The sequence below is a fragment of the Alligator sinensis genome, unplaced genomic scaffold (genome assembly GCF_000455745.1).
Source record: "Alligator sinensis unplaced genomic scaffold, ASM45574v1 scaffold109_1, whole genome shotgun sequence".
NCBI lineage: Eukaryota > Metazoa > Chordata > Crocodylia > Alligatoridae > Alligator > Alligator sinensis.
Genome location: NW_005841852.1, coordinates 897290 through 917464, shown reverse-complemented (window position 1 = coordinate 917464; position 20175 = coordinate 897290). Strand labels below are relative to the sequence as shown.

General features: G+C 46.0%; 1 protein-coding gene across 1 annotated transcript in view; it reads right to left on the bottom strand.

Annotated features, from left to right (window-relative positions):
* Positions 1-1637: 1637 nt before the first annotated feature.
* The window catches only part of LOC102382778 (neurotrypsin-like), a 55228-nt gene continuing 36690 nt past the window's right edge, over positions 1638-20175 (bottom strand). Inside the window, exons 13-16 of the mRNA XM_025212631.1 lie at positions 19552-19630; positions 15555-15677; positions 10289-10569; positions 1638-5417 (exon numbers count right to left, since the gene is read on the bottom strand). Coding sequence (XP_025068416.1) covers positions 5107-5417; positions 10289-10569; positions 15555-15677; positions 19552-19630 — 794 coding nt within the window. The 3' untranslated portion in view covers positions 1638-5106. The remainder of the gene's footprint in view (positions 5418-10288; positions 10570-15554; positions 15678-19551; positions 19631-20175) is intronic.

Genomic DNA, 20175 nt, shown 5'->3' with positions numbered 1-20175 from the left:
TCCGCAGCATCTTCTGATTGCTGCCTGTAAATGTAAGAACCCTGCTCCAAGTGTTCTGGTCCACAACAACTTTCTTTGAATGAAGAAGGTTGTTTCAGAGATGAAGGTGCAGTTGAATATAAACAGTTATGTCCCCCTGTCCCAAAGTGACTTTTCCAATCTTGTTACAGATCTTTGTGCCCACATTTGAATAACTGATTTATTACTCTCCAATATAGCATCTTGCACAGGTTAATAAACAGCTGTCTAATTAACTATAGCAAAGAGTGTAATTCATGGAGATTCTCTGAACAATATACAGCTCCAGGAAAGGGATAAATCTCTAATCCAGCTCCAGCTGGCTACAGCCAGGGCAGATTTTAAGACATGGCTGAGACAGGCACTGCAGGTCATAAAGGGACTGAACACCAGAACCAGTCCCTGACAGAGGGCAGGCATTTAGAGAGCACTGGAAGCCCTCCCTGGTGAAGCAACTGCAGCATTTGCTACTTTTTCTTAGCAGTAAAGATATCCTAATAGTGTTAAAGTGATGTTGTATATGCCCTAGTTTTGATACTGCCTTTCTACTTGGTCTTAGCACAGCAAATTCCCAATGTGTGTCACATTGCTGTTTGATCTTCTGCCATGTAGTATCACATAGGCTAGAGACAGACATTCAAAAAGCCTGAGCCTGAATTGATTCAGTCTTTGCAGGTTAGTCTAACCTGCAAAGCTTGAACCGATTTGGAGGTGGATAAACATTCCCTTTTCATCAGGCCGAGGCAGGGGCCCAGGCTAGATGGTGGGGGGGGGGTGCTAGGGCAGCCCTCCTTTTCCTTCCATAGTGCTGAGCTGAGGGGGAGGGCATGGCCAGGCCCTAGTAAGATGCTCTGATTATTAGGGAGGAGTGTAAACCTCTCACCCTGCCTGCACCATCTGAGGCTTTTCCCTGCTGACTGCTCAAAGGGTGGGAGCGCATCTGTTGATACTGAGCTTTTCAATCTCTGTCTCCCTGTTTTTTCACACTGTCTGCAAACCAGATCATTTCTAACACCTTTCTCTGTACCCTCTTGAAGACTGGCAGATTGCAGCCAGTTTATCCACACATCAAGCCCTACAAAAGAAAACATCTCTCTCATTAATTTCAAGCTCTTATCTTCAGGATGCATTTGCATTTGCAATCCACTAGCTGTCTGCCTTTATTCTAGTGAAATTAGAGACCCACACAGACACCCTTAAGCATTAGGTAGCATGGGGAGGGGCATGGCCAGATGCCAGGTCCCTGTGCTGGAGTACCTGCTATGGTAGAGGGGCGGGAGGCGGGAATCCCTGCTTGGGCAGCCAGCAAGGACTGGGGTGTTGAGGAGGGGGAAGCCTGGCAGCCACTGCAGCCCCTCAGCCAACCGGAACAGTGACAGTGCTCTGGCTAGGAAGGAGCTCCAGCAGACAGCCCTGCAAAGCAGCTGGGATGCTGGGGGACTCTGGTTTAACTTAAACCAGGAAGGGGTCTGGGACAGTTAAGTCTGATATTACATTCAACCAGGTTTATCTCAGACTGGTTTCAGCCATTTTCAAACTGGTTTATGTACACTGAACATCCATTCTGTTACAGGTTTAAACCAGTTTCTAATCACTTAAACTGGTTTATGTGTAATGTCTGTTCCTAGCCACAATGGCTACTCCAATCACAGAAATGTCTATGTAAACTACATGATCTACCTGTAGTGCAGGCTAAAATAATTCATGCTGAGCTATGTGCTACTGTGGCTGGACTGCTATCAGTATGCAAACAACTTTTAAACTCACTAGCTTGGGTATGTCTACTCTATATTGCAGTAGCTGCTATGACTGATGGGACAGAAAATAATGCTGAAAATAATCACGAGATGGTGCAGACTGGGTTCAGTTCTCATTACTAAATTTTGAAGATCCAGCAGAGAGAGGTAGCAAATTATTAGAGGGCTGGATCAGTCTGTCAGAAGAGATTGGGACTGCTTAGAGATGAGACCATCCATAAAAGAATGGATGGTTGACAGAGCATAAAATGAGCACTCATACCCAAACTTATAGCAGAGACCACAAGAGCAGACATCACTCAGTGAAAATTAAAAGCAGCATGTTTAAAAGCAATAAAAAGGAATAATATGCTGTGCAGGGGCATAAAACACTGCCACTGTCAGAATGTATCACTGAGGCCAAAGAGCTTATTTGGGTTAAATAAAGGATCAAACATTTATATAGAGTACAGACTCATTACTTTAGATAGGATTCTATATCCCCCATACTTCAGGGCATAAGATAGGCACAAGAGGACAATCTTTTTCTTCTCTGTTTGTACAGTCCTTAGCATCATGGGGGTTGTAGTGCTATGATAATACAAATAAATCACATGAGCAAACTTCCCCCAAAGAGAGGTTAGAAAATAATTGTTCAGTTTCTTGCAGCTTCCTTTTTCCATCTAACATTGACCTGATCAAGTCTGCCAATTCCAACATGTCCCTGTAACAGGCAGTAAGAGTCATTTTGGCCTGCAATTCCATTTTTAGTAGGAAAGGAAAGTGGTACTGTTCTGAAGAGGTAACTCAGAAGAATTAAGAACAACATCTATAGACTTGTGCATAGGGGACTGCTAAAGAGTATGAAAAATGAGTGAGGTGAAGTAGAAATATTACTTCCTCCCTCACTCTTTCTTGTATGGTATCATGGGACTTATTGGAAGAATTCTTACAAATCCAGTGGGTGATAAAGCGGAGGAGGACAGAAAATGGTAAGATTCAAAGAGATGATGCTGGACTTTATCCAGCAAAAAGTAACTTAATTGTCACTAACATCAACCACACCTTGCACCAGCTGGGCCATTCTCTAGAACTAGTTAAAAGCCTTGTTCCCATAGTAAGGAAACCACTGTGCTCGAAGGAAGTATAGGCATGGGAGGATCAACTCAGCAAGGTTATAACGGACAGGTGGCAGCAGCCAAAGAAGCAACACTTCCACTTGAGCTAAGAAGTCTCTTGTCTTGGGTCAGACCCATGCAAAAGCCAATCCTCAGTGTGTCATCCAATCAGCTCCTTGCACTATCTTTGCGGAAGGTGGACAATTCGCTCTACGGCAAAGACCAGGATCCTAGAAAATATCCGCTTCCTCATTTTCCTGTCATTTGAATTACTGGGGGAATGAAGCCAGCTGCTGCATGTGCTGGGCGAAAGCTTTTACCATTATTAAGACCAAAAGACACAGCTCAAGGAATTCTGCTTAAAAGAGAATTTCCTGGAGGATTTTTCAACACGCATCCTGCTGCAACCCAACCATCCTATACTTCGTTCAGAGAGGGGAAAATGAACTGAGCAATTTAGCACGGGCTCAGACATCTGCTCATAAAAAACATCTAATTTTTAACCTGCTTGTGTCTCTTCAAATGTAGGTGTCTCAGCACAGCCAAGGCATCATATCATAATGATGTCTTCAGCTCAGATAGGGCTCCTTTGCTCCCCAGCTCTTCTGTGTACAGTGAACACTCCTTATATTCTGAACTAACTGGCTTGCCTGCATTCTGTTTAGAAACAGGCAGACAGTTAAGAAAAGTAAGTTAACTCAAATACCTAGGTGTTTCTCACATTGCTGTTCTTCTCACTCAAGAGAACAAACAAGGTCGGGAAAGTCTTGACAAGTACCCAACAACCTTGTTTTCATTTAACCTTACATCGGTTCCATTAATGCTGAGATTACAAGCCAGATCCACAGCTGGTGTAAGCAGCTATATCAGTCAGAGTCCACATCAGCTGAGGATCCAACCCTGTGTCTTCTGAGAGGCATGAAAAAAGTCAGACTGCAGAGAAACACAGACAGGAAGGCTGTTCAGCAGTTTGGATGTGACCCTGGGCTTCAACAAGCCAAATACCCCACTTTGCCACAAACTTCCTGTGCAACTGTGAGCAAGTCACTCAGTTTCTCTGTCTTGGTTCCCCACTTGTGATGGGAACTATAGCATTTCCCCAACTTGAGCAGACAGCAAGTGTTGTGAGGTTAAAATCATTAAATATTGTTTGGCATTCATTTGCTGTGGGGATGGGGGCCCAGATAAGTACCTAATACAGATCAAGTACCAAGAGGAATTCTCTACACTGCTGTCATCTTGACCCAGTCATGCAAACATTTGAGATTTAGCTTTGCCAGCACATTTGGAGGGGTTTTTTTCTGTTTTTTTTTTTATTAATCTTTTCATTTTGGGCCTGTTAGGGGGTCACATCTTCAAGCTTTTGTTGACAACCATGAGGGCTAGATATATCCTCTCTCTTTACAATGAAGATTGACTCCAGCACCTGGGGCTTTAAGGAAAAACACTGAGTAGCACAAGCCTAGCAATAAAACCAGAGAAGTTCCAGCACTGAGAATGAGGAGTGATTGGGGTGATTGTGGAAGGATGAACATCTAGGAAGGATAGAGATGTTCACAGGGACTGCAGGAGAGTGAAATTAAGACTCAGGAGAGAGCAAATGCCTCCTTCAGCCATGGAAAAGGAGAAACTACACCCTGTTGACTTGGGGAGAGCAGAAGCAAGACAGTCACAGCCTCCTCTCCCTGTTCCCCTCCACAGTCCTGCTGTCTGAGGGGTGATGCAGAGAAGCGGCTGAGAGCAGCCTCCTCTGAAGATCTCCTCCACAGCAGCACCTTGCGGTCCCCACTCACCAGGTGTTCCACCTCTTCTGGCAGTGTTGGCCAAGTGGATGAACATGCAAGAAGTGGGGGAGAGATTTCCTGACAGAAGCCTGTTCCCCACTCCCATCACCTCTGTGTTCTGGAGTAGAGGAACTAAGCAATACTATTCAACAGGATTCAGATAGCTGGAGGAACAGAAGCATCCATCTTGTCATTCATATCTGCTTTCCTGGTTCAGAGATTTTGGGACTGAAGGTAAAACAAGGTCTTTCAATAGTCAAACATAATTGCTTCCTCTGAACACTGAGACAAAAATTAAACCACTAAGACAAAACAGATCCCTATCAGATACAGAGAAGCAGCAGCCCCCTCTGGAGGTAGAAGGCAGCTGTTTCTCATGTACTGGCCAATATTTTAATTCTGAAGTGGCAAAAAGAATCCAACGCTGAAGGTCACAAGGCTCACAGGTGTTCATTTCAACTTGGTCACTTTCTTGATCCAGGGTACAAATTTGCTAACTTTTGTGTAAACACCGGGAGAGTCCTTTCGGCCACACCCATAACCCCAGGACGTGATCCCCAGAATGACCCAGCGTCCATTTGACCTTTGACACATGAGTGGTCCACCACTGTCACCCTGGCAGCTGTCCACACGCTTATCTTCAGAGAGGTTTCCAGCACAAATCATCCGGTTAGTGAACTTGCTTCCATAGCGGGTCTCGCAATCTTCTCTTGGGAGAAGGGGCACCACACCCTGCAGTAATGTTCTGGAATAGGACTTCCCTGGAACAGATGAGAAAGACCAGCACAACTCACCACAGAGAAAACAGTAGCAGCCAGAGCTACAGTACCTATTGCCCACAGACTCACACTGCACTGCATCCCATCCTCTGCTACCGACCAGCCCTAAGGTGAATTCTGAAGAGCAAGATGAGAGCTGCATCACCAAACAGACAGGGAGGAGCTACAGGAGGGGTAGCCTTGAGGCTAAATCATAAGGCTGCAGAGATGGAAGACCCAAATGCTGTTCCTGGCTCTTAGAACTTGAGCAAGTCACTTTGCTGCTCTGTGCCTCAGCTTCCCTATCTGTAAAATGGGGGCAATATGTTCCTCATAAGGACATCTTACAGGTTAAATCCATTACTGCTGGTAAAGCAATTAGTCCTCAGATCAGGTTTGGAAAGCACTCCATAGGCACTAAGTATTATAATATTTGAGTATGGCACAGCCACAGTCAGACTTGCTTCTATTCCCATGAATCTCTTGCTCAGAGTAGTTGCTATTGTGCTATATTATTTGGCTTTTACTAGAGCTTAAGATCTACTGTCCATATCTACATACCAGAAAATGTACTGGAGGCCTGTGCCAGGCCAGGCCAGGCCCAGCACAGTAGACAGAGCCCACAGTTTGCTGTTCAGAGAGCTAATCTAAAGGTAAAAAGGCCTCTCACAGCCAGGCTAAACCTGTGGCCCAGTTGTCACTAAAACTAGGGTATTACAAGTGGACTACTCCCGCTGCAGCCGCTGCTGGCTGAGAGTCACTTTAGATCAGGTTGGGCAATTATTTCAACTGGTGGGCTACTTAATGAGTTTTGGTGACCTGTTGAGTGCCACACACACAAAATCTTTCAGAAGATATCATTTTAACAAATTACACATTAAAAAACCCCCAAATTGTATACTAAAAATCAAACATCTGCTATAACATATTTTAATTTAATTTCAAAAAATATTTTTGTCCTGATTTATGATTTTTGAGTAGTGTATATAGAGATGATTGCAAAATAACTCAAAATAGTCTTAAGGAGCCAGCTGGAGTGGGGGAGGGGGAAGAGGGCAGGGGGTGCATGCAGCAAAGCTTGCCTAGGTGGTGCAGGTGCTGGTGTGGTCTGCACCTCCCCACTCTTGGCCCAGAGCTGCCCCTGTGGGTAGGTGTGGCAGGCTGTGTGTGTGAGGGGGGTGGGTATATTTAGGATTACCAGCACACTTGGTCCTGGGAGAGGGGGAAGCAGGTAGTGGCAAGTGGCAGCGACTATGGGAACACAGGCCGGGCACCACACGCCCAGCCAGGCAGGGGGGAAGCTGCAGCTGGGCAGTTCCTGCCCCAGCAGTCAGGGCTCCAGCTCTGGCTCCCAGCTGCCTTCCACCCACTCAGCAGCCCACAGGTAGCTGCTTATCATTCCAGGCTGGAGCAGTGTCGTCAGTGGACTTGACCATGGGTGACTGGTGCATCCTGAGTCACTTGCCCCCCGAGAAGCCAGTCAGTGACTGGGGGGCAGGGTCCCCCTGCAGCTGATCGCACTGACCCGGAAGTGCCAGCAACACACCTGGAAGGGCCAGCAGCACTTCTCCTGGCACCCCCCACTCTGGCCGGCACTTTCAGGGGGGCACCAGCATTCCCACCTGCCCTCCCCGCCTGTTGCCTAAGCAGGGAATGCTGGCTGTGAGAGGATGCACCAGTGCTCTCAGGGGGTGCACATGCACCCCTGTGCACCCCCTATGCATCGCCACTGGACATGAAGCAGGTATGGGTGGGAGTGTGGCGTATGCTGCCTGGGCAGGACCGGGTGGGGCTCAACACATGCATAGTGCCGTGGGAGCAGCCATGAGCCAGATACAATCAACTGGTGGGCTGGCTTGTGGGCCATATTTTGCCCACCTCTACTTTAGACAAACCTAGCCCCAATCTCCTGTGGGTGAACTCCCTGGCAGTCTGTGCAGCAGGAAGGTATCTGGGGCATATATTTCTACTCAGAGAGAATGGCATTGCTGTTGGTAATCAGGCCAAGTTCTCCCATCCCATCCCCAAGGCTGCTCAAAGAATTTGGACTCACTCATCTTTTCAGACCAAACCAACAACAAAAGAAATGGAAAACAAAATCCATGATAAAGGATTAGACAGCAAGATAGAAAAAGTGGAACAGAAGGATTGGCCTACACCCCTGCAGTGGGCTACTGAGCCTTTATGACCAGGACGGCTACCTTGCAAAACCATCCCGTGTGCAAGGAAGTCTGATTAAGGCCAAGGCAGTACCTGACATAGTCACTAGGGGAGAGGAAGATGGAGCTGGGCAACAAGTGATGTTTGGAATGGGGAGGAGAGCTGAATCCCAAGCCATTGGTCCTTTGAGGCCCAAGATCAGAAGCCTTGTAGAATGGGTGGGGCAATGCTCCACTCTGCAAACCTATCTGGACACATATTTGGAGTTATTAGACTCAAATGGAGAGAAGTAAAGGCATGATTAGATGACTGGGCTGCTGATTGAAGCCCAGTCTTTGAGTCACCCCAGGAAGCGGCACCAAAAGAAAGGCTGTGATGATCCTGAATGTGAATGGAAAGTTTACAAGCCCTGGAGGTCACAAATGGAAATATTCAAGAGCTGGGAATGTTGTTTTTAAAAACTCTGTGTGCAAGTGTATTCTTTCTAGAGCTAAAACAGAAACTGAAGCAAAGTGCCTGCAGGGCCATCAGCCTTGGATAACTACAACTACATTTAGAAAAACTGGTGCTCTGCAATGGGAGCTGCATGATCAAGATATTAAAAGAGTGATTCTCAACCTTTTTAGACTCAAGGCCTTGGAAAATGCTAGCTCTCAGCTTCACTGTTTTTTGACTATGGGAAAATAATAGAGCAATTCTTCTGTTGTACAGAACTCAGAACACACCAGGTTGAAAAGCTCTTGACACTACAGATTCCTGTTTGGAATTTATGGGTTTATCTTGTAAATCCTATGTAGGTGTTTGCACATCTAACCTCAAAAGAGTCTCACCAGCACCCTGGTTGAAAATCACTGCTTTAAAGTGACAGAATACTTCAAGACACAGGTAGTAACTAAATAATCCTCATAAGACTCATGAGGAGGTTCCTGCGCCCCCCCACCTATTTTTTCCTCCATTTTAGAAAAAGCAGGAAGACCTATTCTTTATTTCCCATGTTTTTGCTAGACAGCTCTGTCAGTTGAAATGGGGTTTCTGTAGAATCTTTCACAGAAAGGGCTTTTCTCTCCAACACTCTGAACTACACAGATATTATGGTAATGAAAACATAGTTGTAAACAGTCTAATAATCTCTTTTCCTTCTAATAACTTAATCTTAGACACAGTCCATGGAAGAAAAGACACCACCCCCACTTTTTAGGAGCTCCTTCCCACTGAAGAAATTTACAGAAAGAAACATTAATTTCAAGCCTTCTTTACAATATATACCAGAAAGATGCCATCAAGCAGCACTTCAATTTTGTTTCCTATGCAGGCTCCTTTTAGCTGAGCACAAGGAACTCTGGAGGGGAAAAGGCCAGTTACCTCACTGCAGCTGTTGAATGCCAGGATAGATAAGATGCTGCAGAGTGAAACGTCCTCCAGAGATGATCTCTCAAAGGACTGCTTCTCTTCAAAGGAAGGAGGAGTTCTTTCCACAAATCCCATTAAATCCAGTGGAAGTTGAGTAGCTAAATCGTTCACCACCCTCCACACTTGCCCCTGGACCACTGGCTCCAAAGGCAAATGTATACTTGCACTTAAACATTTGGGCAACAGCCAGAGAGACATCTGGGAGGGAACAGAGGCTCCAAAACCAACAGACAGATTTCTGGGTGTATTTGCCTTTGACAGCATGTCTGCACAGATCAGCTTCAGCAAGAGCAGTCTCAGCTAAGTTTCCCCCAGCCAGGCTCTGCACTACAGCTGGGGAAGACAGGACAGCTGGTCACAGGGCTTGACACCATCTCCTAAACTTCTCAGAGGACTTAAGTTCTACAATGACCTTGGGGTGCATTTACACTTCATACAGCACAGGGGAAGCCTGACAGCAACATCACGTAGCACTGGGCTGCACCAGACAGATGAAGCACACTTCTGAATCCTATTAAGAATACCCTGTTGCCAGCTCCAGGGCTAAAGTCTGCCCTGGGTGCTGGCAAGAGTTATCCAGCCTGTGTGAAAAGCTATCTAGTGCATAGGGAGAAAGATGGCGTCTTGGGTATTCACCCAGGAGCAAGGGACTTTATGAATAAAACACTCTTGGATTGACTCTTTATTCCCATCAACCATTTCTACCACTCCAGTAGCCTAAAGAGGGAGGAAGCTGTGGAAATATACACAGGAGTAACATAGAGGTCTCCCAGCCTGTTACAAGTACAAGTGTTGTACCTGGCCTTCCATCTAAATGCTGGCTGTGTGGGCACACGGATGACCATATTTGGCAGCATTTTCCTCTCCCCACAGCTCCAAGGACTCTCCACTTGCTTTGACTTGCACCATGAGCCACACAGACCCTAAGAGAGCACCCGAAAAAAGGAAACACCCCATGGCACAAAGGCACCTTTGTCCCTGCTTCCCTTCCCCTGTGCATTTAGGGTAGGAAGAGAATAAGACAGTTAGGGAGGTGACCCTGACTTGCACCTAGACATAAATCAGAACCAGTGCACACTACTGATCCCAGGTGCTGTGTATGACGACTGGGCTGCTCCCATCATCTTGTCTATACTATACTTAGGTTTTAATTCAGCCCCATGGAATTCAGTCTATTCCTCTACCCATCCTCTTCTGTGGGCTCTTCCCTCTCCAACAGTGCCCTATCTCCTGGGATTATTCCAGCATTTGCATTTTTGCCCCTAAAGGCTTCCCCCAGGGTGACCATCTAGCCCCTTACTCACCTGTGTCTCCCCATCCCGAGATGATGCAGACCTGGCGGTTAATGGCAGACTTCTCCTTCCTGTCAGGGAGGCAAATAGGCACAACGTGGCGATTGAAGGATACACAGTGGCCATCCCTGCCCCGCATCCTGACCAGGGCAATGTCATTATCATTGCTGCTGGACTGGTAGGTCCTGTGAAGGACGATCCTCTCCACAGGCAGCTCTCTCTCAAACTCATCCTTCACACCAGTGTGGTAATCACCCACTCGCAGCAAGTAACGGCGCACATCAATGCCAAACCTGTCCAAGAGACATGGAGCCACCCAAAATGAAGTCATATTTCTATTGCCTGGACACAAGTGCTTTGCTACTGTGTTACAGGGGTGTAGGTTGTAGCTGTGTTGGTCTAAGGACATAGGCAGACAAGGTTCCTTGGGTGAATCTGATATCTTTTATTAGACCACCCCAAATAGTTGGAAAATAATTATTAAGCAAGCTTTCGGGTTCAAAAACCCTTCGTCAGGCTAAGGAAGTTTCAGCAGTTGGTGTGTGCTCTTCCTGGATGGAATTAAAAGTAAAGAAGCCAACGGCTGGGCTGGTGTGCATACAAGACAGGTAGTCAGTGAAAATGTAGATTGAGGAGTCAATGGGTGAGACACAGGCTGGGGCGGGGGGGAGAGAAGGGGGATGAAAGTGGAGAGATACCTGGAGAGAAGGGGGATGAAAATGGAGAGATACCTGGGGAGTCAGATGTCAGGCAGGTTATAATGTGTCATAAATCCAATGTCTATGTTTAGTCCATAAAGGAAACAGCAGACATCAAAAAGGAAAAAATAACTATGCTCAATATAATTGTCAATATTAATAAAGTAAGCATTACTATGGATTATTAATGTCAAAGGGACAATTTTTTTTTTTAATTAAAAACAGCTTCAGGACAAAGCTTATCTCCAAAAAACCCTGCTATTCTGTAATCACAATTTTTTAAATACTTGTCTATCCAAATAACTGTAAAAAATCTCTATACACATAAGGACACAGTAAAATTATAGACAGGGCAGACAAATCCCCAAAACAAGTAAGATAAATAGCTTTAGAAAGTATTTACTATAACTGAAAAATCTGTGGGATTACATCAATTTTAAAAAAATCACAGAAATAAAAGTGTGATTTTTGCACTGACCGCATCCCTTTAAAAATAAGAAACCTGAGTTTTCAATTAAAAGAGGTGTTAACATAACATATTATTCCTCCATGTTAATATTTTTTCTCTCACATGTCTATGAACAAATCCATAAGGATCTTAATGACATTGTCTTAAAATTACACAGGATTCTTTTTGAAAAAAGTTACAAGAATAACAATCATCAGCCATGAGAAACAGAGAATGACAGCATGAACCAAAGCATAATGCAAACATGTGAATAATGTATGAAACATTTATTGCTCTCCCAGTCTTAATACACATTGTTTTTTTATCTATAAACGCCCAGTTAACTTACTGACCACCATGTCAAGTTCTGAATACTACTAAAATCCATCAGTAAACACATAAGCAAGACATCATAACAATGAACATTACAAATCACAAACTAAACACAATGCAGCCAGTAATGCAACCCCACATATTGGATTCTGCGAGCTGTGTTTTATGAGACCATAAAATTATGGCATTATCATTAAGATGTGATCATATATTTGTGATGCAATTCTAAAATTATTTCAGAATTATTGCTAAGTATCCTCTTATGCCATAAGACTGGTTGACTGCAGTGAATCTGATGTGCTTTGAATATGAAATACCCAGAATGAGTTTTAACAGAGATGTCACTAAAAAGACTGCGGTACAATTGTGAGGTGACTAAGAAGTCATATCAGGCCAGTGACTTTTCTGCTTGGACAGAGAACTGAATAAAGAATCCATCAACTCAAGAACCTTAATGGCTACTGGCAGTAAAGCACCACTCGGTATTGTATGCATCACAAGACATGTAGATTTATAACCATTTATGCAAATTCATAGTGAAAGTCTTTCTGATCAACACAAACAATGATTTGTAGTAATGAGGCCTTTCAATGGATTTTTCAAACCACTGTCACTCATTTAGATAGGGAACTATCCCAAAATATAAATATACATGATCTCTCATTTATTAAATTCAAAAAAAGAAGTACAATGACTTTATTAAAGCAGAAAGGTCAGAGAAGTTACATACTATAGATACCTGGGTTCTCTAGGTCAGGCCCCTCCCTTTATGTGCTGACAGCCCCAACAACAAAAGGAGGAAGCTAACTGGTTAGGAAACATCAACTTTGGTGGCCTTCATGCATTGAAGTTCCTGCAACTAACCACTGCATCAAGCAGTCAAAACGTATGAAAAGCAGGTTTTGGGTAAACAGGTGTGAGGAGTCAATGAGGTAACTACAGCCTTCCAATTCCATTCCATGAGCTTCAAATTTAGGACACATTGTGCCATGATGATGGGGTTTTCTTCCCTCCTAATTCCTCTTGCCCACCTGTGCTCAGGCCTCTGGGCCAGAGAATTTTTTTCAGGTCACATAGAAAGTACTGCACAATGGTCTGGAAACTTTATAAGAAAATCTAGTGGGGAGCCCATTTATGCTACCATGCTCTAGATCAGATCTTGAGTTCACAAACTAACCTCATCACCAGAAGCAAACTTCCTCAAGCCCAGAACACACCAAAAGGATCCAGACCATGCCATGACAAGAAATGCAAAACCTGCTCACACATCTCCACCACCCCCACTATTACTACACCCCACAACAGAGCCATCAGCATCCCAGGATCTTACAGCTGCACCTCCAAAAATGTAATATATCTCATCCAATGCACCAAATGCCCTAATAGAAAATACGTAGGAGAGACCAAACAACAACTGTGCACCAGAATGAATGCACACCGGAAATCTATCAAAGACAGAAATACCCAATTACCTGTGGGGACACATTTCTCCAAGGAAACCACTCTCTCTCCAATCTCTCAGTCCTGATCCTCAAAGGAAACTTACAAAACACTTCCCAGAGACGAGCCTATGAACTCCACTTCATCAACCTCCTGGATACTAAAAATCATGGACTAAACATAGACATTGGATTTATGACACATTATAACCTGCCTGACATCTGACTCCCCATATATCTCTCCACTTTCATCCCCCTTCTCTCTCTTCCCCTCCTCCCCAGCCTGTCTCTCACCCATTGACTCCTATCTATATTTTCACTGACTACCTGTCTTTTATGCACACCAGCCCAGCCGCTGGCTTCTTTACTTTTCATTCCATCCAGAAAGAGCACACACCAACTGCTGAAACTTCCTTAGCCTGACGAAGGGTTTTTGAACCCGAAAGCTTGCTTAATAATTATTTTCCAACTATTTGGGTTGGTCTAATAAAAGATATCAGATTCACCCAAGGAACCTTGTCTTGCTACTGAGTTGAGAGACACTGCATTGTCAAAGATCTTCTTACTTCTGTGGTGCCCACTGGTGTGCCAGGCAATGGCTTTGGCTGTCAGAGCCAGCTCTTCTTACTCCCCCACAAAGTAAAAACAAGAAAAATGGCAGTTTAAGCAGGTAAAGACACAGTTGTTGACTGGCATATACAAATGGGCTTCCTGGCTCCCCTCTACAGAATTAGCTGTAATACATTGTTCGCAGTCATTTCAGGCTCAATCTCTGCAGTTTACTGTTCCTCAAGCTATTGACAGGACAGTAAAATGCATACTCGTTCAAAGCTGTAACACTTTAGACACTGAGAGATAAAGCAAAGATACATTGGCTTATGCATGTAAAGGTGCTGAAGGGTTTGCTCAGGGCTTGCAAGCCCAATCAGGGTGTTTGTACCATTGGGATGTGGATTTGAAGCAGGCTTCACACAGATTTATATTTGCACGCAGATATAGCAGCAAGATAACCAGCTGAAGCTTGGAGCTGAAGGCTGCGGAATGCATGCATGGGGGATTGGACAGCTGCAACTCCCGGGCCAGAAGCCGGGGGAGGGCAAGGGAGGGAGAGGTCCTGGAGAGAGTGTAGCTGAGGGCTGTAGGCAGAAGGTCTGTTTCTGAAGGGAGCTGCTACCAAGACAATTGCTTCTGAGAGGACTACTGGCAGAAGAATTGTTGCTGAGTGAGCTGCTACTGAGGGCAGAGTAGCCATAAGCTACTGAGTACCCAGGATCACCTGGTATGCTTTGCTAAAAGGAGCAGGGTTTGTGCAAACCGGTTCCTCTCCCCACTCTTTAGTTCTCTGGGTGCAAGGATTCACTGGGAGCAAATCAGGGAAACTAGTTGCTAGAGAAGGTTCCCTGGGAGAGCTAAAGAAAGTAGCAGGCAACCTTGACTTTGTGGGAGCTCCAGGAGAGAGCTCAATAAAGTACAGCCGAGAAGGGGCACTCCAGGTACCAAACACAGGGGAGCTGCCTTGGGGAAGCTGTGATTGTTTGCAGGTATCAAGGAAAGACTGGAAAAGGGAAGAAACCCCGGTCTCAGGAGCAGCTGCACCCAAGGTCCTGACAGACAACTCCATCTTCTGACCAGACGTCAGCATTGCCACACCTCTTCTGAGGCAGAGTGAGCACAGCTCTAGGGATGCTCAACTGCAACCATCTCACAGTTGATTGCTTTGCTCTGGTAGAGTGATTTTGTGGGGATCTGGCTGATTAGGTGTATATACCTGTTATAAGTTGCCTGAGTGCTAAATTTGATAACATAATTGCTTTTGCTATATGATAAGTATTTGCTTCTATTTGCTGGTATAAAGTATTATCAAGCTCATTGAAAATACAATGTTTGTTATCTACGTGATGTTGAACCTGTTAATTTCTCAGTTACTATTGTAAATAATACATTATTGTAAACAGTCTTTTAGTGTATGGTCTGGTGTGGGGAGAACCAGACGAGAGCACTCCACTGAGTGGTGGCTCCCAGCCTGTAGATGGAGTGGGAATTGACCAAGACCTATTGGCACCCCAGGATCCTAAAAAGTTGGACGTGGCTGTGGGTAGCACCACTGCCAGGGTTATATGCACTTATCCCCATGCAGCCACCAAAGACATCCTGCATCACAAACAGCAACCCTTGTGTCAAAGCTTGTCTCAACACTACTGGGATTATTAAGAGCTAATGGCTCTTTCAGGTATTCAGAGGACAGAGGGTAATAAGCATTCTTTTTCTCAGAGATCCTTGTGATGGGTTCCCATTGGGGAGGGCAAGTGGTTGAATTTTCCTTAATAAGCATTGGAGGTCGCACAACCCTCGCCACCAACCTTTTGAAGCAATGTGCTGCAGTCACCACCCAGCAGCTGCTGATTAGGGTCGCTCCACACAGCAGACGTGCATCTCTGTGAAACCCCTTCAGCCGCAGCGATGCTTGCCATGGCCAACCTCCCCTGAAGAAGAGAGGTCATTAGGGGTGTACACAAATGCACACACAAGGGGGCAGTGCTTTCCTCTCCAGTCTCCCTGATCTGCCCCATCTCTCCTCTCATTCTCCATCCAAGCAGCCCTTTACTCAAAGGTCAACTTCAGGAATTGCCACTGGAGATAACCTAACTATCCCTAGGTCTTCACTGTGGGGGCTGCTGCCAGCAGGTTGGTAGACAGACTCCCAGGTGTAGATGCAGGTCTCCTGTCAGAAGTTTTTCTGACACTAGAGTTACACCAGCTTCCCTGGATGGCAACGGTCAGGCTGGCAGAGGCCATTTTTTGCTGGCCCAACTACAGCATGGCATGTGATCCTTTCACATCCTTACCTAAGACAGCCCTGCTAGCAGAACTCTGTAATGCAGAAAAGGGTTTAAGGAGTACAACAAAAATCAGGCCCCAGCAGTCTCTTCTGAGACCCTCAATATTGCCAGCCATGTCTCTGGGGAAGGCAGGAAAGGAAGCCTGGGTTCCTTGCATTTGCCTCTGGAATAAGAAACCAGCAATCAACCTGGAATAGAATCGGGCAGGTAACTACGTATGTGTTTTGGGGGATGGGGGGAAGTGGTGATGACACTTCGTTCCTTAAGGAGACGATCCTCCAAGCTCAAAGGGTGGCAATCCCAACAAGGGTCAAAGGGAGCAAGAGTGCTCAAAATCCCCCATGGCTAACAAAAAGCATCCAGGAACGTCTCAAGGCTAAAAAGGAGGCGTACACCCAATGGAAGGGAGGGGCCATCACCAGGGAGGACTATACCTCTGTTGCTCAGGATTGTAGGGGGGCTGTTAGGAAGGCCAAGGTGAAGATGGAACTGGGACTAGCAACCCAGATCAAGGACAACAAGAAATACTTTTTTAAATACATAGGGGGTAAAAAGAAGGTTCGGGGTAACGTGGGGCCTCTGCAGGACACGCTAGGAAGTCTGGTGGTTGCACCAGACATCAAAGCTAACTTATTTAACAACTTCTTTGCCTCCATTTTTCTGAGCAGGGACCAGGTCATCCCCCCATCATGATCCCTGACGGTCCCAGGGGAGGCACAGCCAGAGGACCTAGTCAGGGACCTCCTGGTGGGACTGGATGCGTCCAAATCAGCAGGTCCTAGAGATCTCCACCCCAGAGCGCTGAGGGAATTAGCAGAGGTCATTGCGGGACCCCTGGCACAGATTTACAAGCACTCGTGGCGCTCTGGTGAGGTGCCAGAGGACTGGAAGAGGTCCAATGTGGTCCCCATTTTCAAAAAAGGGAGGAGGGAGGACCCAGGAAACTATAGGCCTGTTAGTTTTACCTCGGTCCTGGGGAAGCTGCGTAGTCTTTGTGGATTTTAGGAAGGCCTTCGACACTGTCTCTCACCCCATCCCCATTAGAAAATTAGATGACTGTGGTGTCAATTCCTACACGGTCAGATGGGTCACCAATTGGCTGGAGGGCTGAACCCAGAGAGTGGTGGTGGACGGGTTATTTTTGACCTGGAGGAATGTGGGCAGTGGGTCCCCCAGGGCTTTGTCTTCAGGCCTGCGCTGTTCACCATCTTCATCAGCAACTTGAACGAGGAGGTGAATAGCACCTTGTTCAAATTCGCAGATGATACTAAGATGTGGGGGGAGGTGGGCATGCTAGAGGGGAGGGACAAGCTACAATCAGATCTGGACAGGTTACAGAGGTGGGCGGATGAGAATAGGATGGGTTTGAACACTGACAAGTGTAAGGTACTGCACCTGGGGAGGAAGAACCAGGAGGACAGCAACAGGCTGGGGAACTCCCCTCTCATCAGCACAGAGGCAGAAAAGAATCTTGGAGTCATTATTGACTCAAAGATGAACATGGGCCACCAATGTGGGGATGCAGTCAGAAAGGCTAACCGCACCTTGTCATGCAGCCACAGATGCATCACGAGCAGGTCCAAGGAGGTGATCCTCCCCCTCTATGCGACCTTGGTCAGGCCCCAGTTGGAGTACTGTGTCCAGTTCTGGGCGCCACACTTCAGGAGGGATGTGGACAACATTGAGAGGGTCCAGAGGAGGGCCACTCGCATGATCAGGGGGCAGCAGGGGAGGTCCTATGAGGATAGGCTACGGGATCTGAATCTGTTCAGCCTCCACAAGAGAAAGCTGAGAGGGGATCTGGTGGCCACCTATAAACTGGCCAAGGGAGACCAGCAGGCAATGGGAGAGTCCCTGTTCCCCTGAGCACTACAGTGGGTAACAAGGAATAACAGCCATAAGTTGACAGAGTAGATTCAGGCTGGATATCAGGAGGCACTACTTCACAGTCAGGGTGGCTAGGATCTGGAACCAACTTCCAAGGCAAGTGGTGCTCGCTTCTACCCTGGGGGTCTTTAAGAGAAGGCTAGACAGACGCCTTGCCGGGGTCGTCTGACCCCAGCATTCTTTCCTGCCTGTGGCAGGGGGTCGGACTTGATGATCTGATCAGGTCCCTTCCGACCCTACTAACTATGAAACTATGAAACACTGACACATTTTCCTTTGGGTACTTTGGAATACACACAGATGAGATAATGCAAAAAAGAAGGAACCATAAATGCAATTCGAAGCATCTCTCCAGTGCTTTGTGGATAGCAGTTAAGAGTCAGGTAGAGCCTGAACCTCACTGTTACTTTAAACAGACAAGGTAGGACTGAACATGAAGAAACCATTCAGAGAAAGCATCTTGGAGTCCTCAGGGGTTTAAGTTTAGTAGAACAACTGCACCACAGGAGAGCAAAGCTGGGAAAGAAAAGCCATTGCTGGTACTTTACAAGTCTTCCTGTAGATGCACTTAAACAGGAACAAGGGAATGGCCACACCTGACCAGTTTCCAATGGGGGCCAGCACCAGATGTGTTTGGGAAAGATGTAAGATTTTTCCCCACCCCTGACCCAGGACAGAAAAATGGGCAATTGTGTGACCCTGGATGGCAGTGTGCTGAGCTGTATTTATTGGAGAAAAGCAAATCTGGGCACTGCCCAGTTAAACAGATGATTTAGATTCAACTATCAGGTGGGCATATTTTGATATGCTGATTCCTGCATAAGAATCTCTATACTCCGTTCATAGTTTTGCAACCATCTACTTTTTTGTTCAGCTCAGCATTAGAAAAAAAATGTTATTAGTAACCCTTCCCTTTGGATTAATTACTCATAGTTATGATTATAAGAGAAATTAGCATAACAGTGACCCATCCTTGATAACAGCCTACCACTGTTACAGCTAAATACTACCTCAGGGGACCAGGAAGATTATTACTTTGCTCTGTGTAATGTGTTCCAACTAAATTAGGATCTTGATGGCAACTTAAACTTCTGTCATAACCCTCACTCCATATTGTTACAGGCTGGGACAGGCATCAGTTACAATTTGGGCCAGGTCAGCAGAGACCTGAAGTCATTATAAGTATATGGGCCTGTATGAAGTGAGTCAATCCAGTGGTTTTGTTTCATCTCAGTCACTGAAAACATCTTCACACCTGGCACTGCCTGTCTTCCCCAACAGAATCAGCAGAGAGGCCATGATTGCTTATGGAAAGGCCACGAATTATAAACCATGTCGAGTAAATTTACGCGGTTGATGCCCCCATTCTGTGGATAGCTAGAGGTGTTCAGTACCAGGGCTGTCAAAGCTACACTGGTTATGTAGCATGCCATTGAAAAATCAGAACTCACTGGGGATGTCCCTAAGATATAAGGAAAGAACTGAAGCCAATATTTGTGGTGAGGGCACAGGGTTCTCTAAAGGGCTGGTACATCCTATTCTGATCAGGCCTGGCACCTGCTTCCCCTGCCCAGAGCCTGCAGGACAGCTGATGCCAGCTGTACCTTTTCCAGCAGTCAGAGGACAATACCTGAGGGACTTGTTTCCGCCTATGATCCTTTTTTTGCGATGGTGAAGCAAGCGCATCCCACACATGCTGGACACTGAATCTGTATAGCAAAACCAGAACAGTTAGGCAGACATCATCAGCTGAACTGACAGGCATCATTCACTGCTGTGAGGCCAAGCCAATACACAGTGCTCTCAAGAGGGACCTCATCTTGATGGAGGTGGGCAGTCCCAATTAAATACTCTGGTCTGTTCAAGCCATATTATGCAGCACTTGTTCCTCTGTGGCTGATGAGAACAACACATGCCTCATTATGATTGGCAGTGCTTCACTTGCTTTGATTCGCATCCCAAAAATGAGACAGGACCCAAAATCTACCTTCTCTGTAGATCAAAAGGAGCTCATAATTACTGCCTCTATGAGTCACTCTCAGGTACACTAAGGAACAACGGAGAAACACTGGTGCTTGAGCTCCTGGCAGCTCAGAGGCATAACAGGGCAAGGGGCAGGAGAGCTATTTGGTGGGACCACATGGTTGCTCCAAACCAAACTTCTAAGAGAAGGCACTGAAGACAATGGGAAGAGGCTTATTAGCTGCAGAGAAACTCAACCTGCCTAGGCCCAGCTTCAGCCACAAGGAAGTGT